We start from the raw sequence: 5,522 nt of genomic DNA, 5'->3' as shown, positions 1-5,522 counted from the left end.
AATTAGGGTTTAAAATATTTATTGTAACGGAATCTACATTTACAGTAACAGTCAGATAACACTGATCAATTAGGGTTTAAAATATTTATTGTAACGGAATCTACATTTACAGTAACAGTCAGATAACACTGATCAATTAGGGTTTAAAATATTTATTGTAACGGAATCTACATTTACAGTAACAGTCAGATAACACTGATCAATTAGGGTTTAAAATATTTATTGTAACGGAATCTACGTTTACAGTAACAGTCAGATAACACTGATCAGCTGGAAGCGATAATGGCTGCTAAACATAGCGATTAAGTATTCTTACTGGCAGATTTTACTGTCCTGCTATAAGCTATTATGTTTAAACCCTGCAAAATTCAAATTTATTCTCTTCATTAAGTGTCCTCTTGTTAACTTAAAGTGTTGCGGAGAACTCAACCAGATGGATAGGGTTAAATGTAGTTTTATTTAAAGTGCTCCGATGTAATTTTTAAATTACAAATTTAACGATCGGGATTTGAAAGAATAAAATAAGAAAATAAAAACGTCCAGAAAACAACATTATCACGAATTTATTTTGAGAGAGGTTACGTAGGAAATATTTCATCTTAACCTCAGTGGCTATGATCAAAGATACAAAAAAGAACGAGGTTAACGTGATTATATTCTTAACTCTATAATAATATAATCTTTTTTTCCTTTACTAATAAAATAAAACCTTTTCAACATTTTCTAACAAAGGAAATAGAAGATAAGACATTTGGAGATCCGAGATGAAGAAGATGATTTGATTTATTCTTATATATATTAAAATGAAAATTAAATTACTTTAACATAAAAATCAGGGACAACTCTGACCACATAATGCATATAATTATAGCATTTTAGAAATAAAAAGTTTGAGTCTTTATGTAACCGTAATACCCATAATAAATGACTCGGCTACAAAGGCTTAAGAAATTTATTTGAGATAATTGTTTTATTGTTTGCCCTTTGTAGGAGAGCTATCATTTTCCAAAATTAATGACAAAATATACAGCTTATGAAATACTAAAAAAAACTATGGTTGAGTTTAAAATGGAATAATATACAGCTTATGAAATACTGCAAAACTATTGTTGAGTTTAAAATGGAATAATATACAGCTTATGAAATACTGCAAAACTATTGTTGAGTTTAAAATGGAATAATATACAGCTTATGAAATACTGCAAAACTATTGTTGAGTTTAAAATGACAGTTTAACAATGATCGCGAAAACTTATAAGCATTTTTAAAATGCTTAACTCATGAACGCTAACACAATTTGCTTGATGACACAGACAAAGCTGCCCTTTTATGTCTTTACAGTTAGTTAGCACTGTCTGTGTCATCAGGCAAATTGTGTTAGCGTTCATGAGTTAAGCATTTTTAAATTGCTTACAGTTAGTTAGCACTAAATCTACCCTTTTATGTCTGTCTGTGTCATCAGGCAAATTGTGTTAGCGTTCATGAGTTAAGCATTTTTAAATTGCAAAGCTGCCCTTTTATGTCTGGTGCTAGCTAACTGTAAGCAATTTAAAAATGCTTAACTCATGAACGCTAACACAATTTGCCTGATGACACATAGAGACATAAAAGGGTAGATTTAGTGCTAACTAACTGTAAGCAATTTAACGCTAACACAATTTGGAATATGTATAAACATAAACACAGAGGGAAGGAAGTTGGTACTTATTGAATTAGTCTTATACATTTTTAAAGTAGTCTTGTATTCTTGTTTATGAATGTAGAATTTTTGTTTTTATTTGCGTTCGGTGTGATTCAAAAGAAGCGTTTTTATAAAATTCAACTGGCTTGGATGTGGATTTTGGCTTTTTCAACTTCTTTACAAATTTAACTATCATCTTTAAATACTTTGGAAGTGAAACAGATAAAGTGTAACTTACTTTCACCTATCGACGGACTAACTTTAGTGAATATACTAACAGTTAATGTCTGAGAATAGATCCGAGTCCGTTGGTTTGAAACAGTCTGATTCTCCGTTCTTATCTAACACTGAAGGTGTTTGGAGAGTGGGTTCTTGGAGCCGTTTGCTGTAAACTGATTGTTTACGCTCAGATAGTGACTCTTGCCAGCACAACCTTCATCCTGACGTCTATGAGCTACGATCGCTACCAGGCGATCTGTAAACCACTTCAGTCAACCGTCGGAAATATTCGAGCTAGGAGACTGATTTTTACTTCTTGGATTTTGGCTTTTACTGTGGCTGTGCCCCAGATTTTCATCTTTGTTCAGGTAAGCATCAGTGCACTACCTTGTTGTTGTTGTTTGTTTCTGTATACTTGTACAATTCAATATACTTTATTGACTAAAATTAATCTTATTGTTCAAACTAATAATCTGACATCTAGTAATTAAGGTCCGTTCTCAGAAGCCTTATTTAAAATTGTTTTTTTTTTTTTAAGATTTAATCACAGAATAGCAGAGTTCCCCCTCGGTGAGTAAGTCTACACATTTACACTACAAAAAATACGGGTTTCAAGTCCCCGCGATTGACAGAAAACAATGAAAGAATAAAAAAGAGAAATATTTAACGTATAAAAATGGCAAAGTAGATCAATGATAAAAAAATATATTTTTGTTACCATCATTTCCAATGAGGGAATTGAGAGTTAGAGCGGTTTGATCAAAACTTTTAAAAAAAAATGTAAGAGAAGAGAGATTTCATTTTAAAGAATAAAGTTCTGGTTAATACGTAACGTATAAAACAGATGAACGTTCGGGGGAGAGGGTGTTGTTGTTGTTGCTGTTGTTTGGTTTCTCAACCATAATATATTTGATATTTGACTTATTGTGTGCTTTGTTTGACTTCACGTAATTCCAAAAGCAATTTTATTTATTTTTTACTTTTGTTACATTGATTTTCTAAAGTTATGTGTCGTTTTATTAACGACGGTTTCGTGGTTAACTCCTTCGGGCTGACTCCATGTTTTCTATGGTTTTATCGTTTAAAAGTTTACGGTTTCAGTCTCGAAAGCTGACGAAATATCTGAAAACTGGAAAATGAATAGGCCTAAGAATTGTCACGAAAACAAGTTATATTCCGGGATGTTGAGGGTTTATTGAGGCTAGATATAGAACTTCATTAGTGTTGTATTTTTCTCGTTCTTACAAGACGACTTAGCCAGAGTTTGTTGCATGGTGGCACGTTCTATTTGGATTTAGTCCTAGCGTTATGCAAATCTTCATAATAATTAAAACAAACAGTACTTTGGATAATACCTTCGAGATTAAGTTTTTTACCAGCAAAGTTACACGTGTTCACATTTACGTTCGTGAAACTTCAAAAACATGCCCCCCCCCCCCCAATGGCACAGCGGTATGTCTGCGGATTTACAACGCTAGAATCCGGGTTTCGATACCCGTGGTGAGCAGAGCACAGATAGCCCATTGTGTAGCTTTGTGCTTAATTACAAGCAAACAAACGAACAATTAAAAACATGAAACCAGCTCTATAATGAGAACCATTCCAAAAAGTAAACTAAACATAATAAATAGAACATGGACACATAAAGTAAGTCTGTTTTTTACTGTAGATCTTCGCGACGTCTAAGTTATAGTAGAGTAACAGAGTTTTCATGAATCTTTTCCTTTTTTGTAAGTGTGTGTGTGTGTGATAAGAGTACACAGTCTGTTTCAAAGCTGCTAATATGTGGCTTTTAATCTTACTTACACTCGTTTTTCTGTTTGTCTATTCTACTCCTCTTCTACCCAAATTTTAACTTAATAATCTTAGCTCGTGACATTAAAATGTTAAATGATAAACATGAGTGTACATGAAATGTGTTCAAACCAACCTAGAGTTACAAAGAAGACACGTAAACATTTTAACGTGGAGAGAGAGAATCCGAACTACAAGCCAAGTCTCGACCTTTCTCCTGCGGGAGAACGCCCCCTATATGATTAAAAAATAAGTTGTTTTTTCTTAGAAATCTAACAGTTGAAACTCATAAAAACAGTTGCTCATATTTTGCTTTAAAATTAAAAGTCATGAATCTAGTATTTGTAAAATGTCTTTATTTCTTTTTAAAACCTTGTATTTTAGTCAATTTTAATTACTTTTATTCTGTGATTTAAACATCAAAATTACTGCTAGAACAATAACATGAATAATTTTAGAATAATGACCGTATAGGAGGAAAGTACAAAAATATTCTACATTTTCAGAAAGAAAAAGGCGTTACTACGACAGGTCGGATACGATACGAATGTGTTAGTCAGGGATACACAGCCATGTGGCAGAGGAAAGTCTATTTCAGTTGGCTTACTACCTACATTTTGGTCATCCCCACGGTCTGCATCAGTTTCTGTTACCTAAACGTCTTGCGAACTCTCTGTGCCGCGAGCCGTGAAAGCCCCAAGAAAAAAGATGACATTTGTCTTCGTCGATCTGTCGGTTCAGCGAACGCAATCCCACGAGCTAAAATTAAGACTCTTAAACTGACTATTTGTATTATCGCCAGTTTTGTGATCTGTTGGACTCCCTATTTTATCGTCCATAACATCCGAATTTTTAGTAATTACAATATCAAGATACCCCAAACTGTAATTGTGGGAGCAGAAACGCTTGCTTTACTAAACAGTGCGCTAAATCCAATTTTTTATGGTTATTTCAATGTTCGAGTCCGCAAAGGTTTTATTGAAATTGTTTACAGAAAGAAGGATTTCCGTAGCTGCATCACAGCATCCCAGTCATGCAGCAATCCTATGGATTCTGGGGACACCGCTTGCAGCTCAGCGGTCGTGCAGAAACAGAACTGTCAACGAAAAACCCGCAAGATGGCGGCGATCGAGATAGAAATGTACAACCGTCAGTTTCTTGGTGGCGGGAAAAGTCGTCAAAAAACAAGGGGTAGCTGTTCTTCTTCTTCGCGTGTTTAAAACAAAGATACTGTTTATAAACACGTGTCTCAAACTGATCTCCAATTAAATTATTTACAAGCCTTACATTCAAATTATTTTGTTTGATGGAAATAAAACGAGAATTTGAGACATTTGGAAATAGTTTAATTTCTATTTTAGATTTATTATGTAAACAGAAACGTTAAGCCTCACTCTTACCAGACTGTAACTTGTTTAGTGTGATCGTAAGGTGAGTAGTTAGTAAGTTTTTCAGTATACTGATATCACTTTTAAAAGTAAAATTCTCATCTCTTTGTGCCGTATACTATACGTATGTAATTTCTATGTGGATAACAGTCAACTTGTTCTGTAGTTTACAGTGTCTAAATTATTACGTTCTCAAATGTGAAATGGTAATGTGTAACGCACACACACTGATTGATGTTGTCTTATGAATAATATGAGAAAAGATGGCGGGTGCTTATAGTCGAGTAACGTAAAACGCTCAATAGTGATAATTCAAATCTTGTATTTATTATTGAAAAAATAAAAAAACAACAAAGCTTTGCGTCTATTTAAAAGTTGACGTAATAAATATCTGTTGATACAAAGCACAAGTCGACCCCTGCTACTCCTAATACCGTCTG

At 33.6% G+C, this 5,522-nt stretch overlaps 1 protein-coding gene across 1 annotated transcript in view; it reads left to right on the top strand.

Moving 5' to 3' along the window:
* LOC106474544 (gonadotropin-releasing hormone II receptor-like) overlaps positions 1-5,516 on the top strand; it is a 16,955-nt gene extending 11,439 nt beyond the window's left edge. Inside the window, exons 2-3 of the mRNA XM_022402870.1 lie at positions 2,035-2,268; positions 4,201-5,516. Of these exons, the coding sequence (XP_022258578.1) occupies positions 2,035-2,268; positions 4,201-4,914 (948 nt within the window). The 3' untranslated portion in view covers positions 4,915-5,516. The remainder of the gene's footprint in view (positions 1-2,034; positions 2,269-4,200) is intronic.
* Positions 5,517-5,522: the final 6 nt, after the last annotated feature.

The sequence above is a fragment of the Limulus polyphemus genome, unplaced genomic scaffold (assembly GCF_000517525.1).
Source record: "Limulus polyphemus unplaced genomic scaffold, Limulus_polyphemus-2.1.2 Scaffold7340, whole genome shotgun sequence".
Lineage (NCBI taxonomy): Eukaryota > Metazoa > Arthropoda > Merostomata > Xiphosura > Limulidae > Limulus > Limulus polyphemus.
This window is presented reverse-complemented; position numbering and strand designations above follow the sequence as displayed.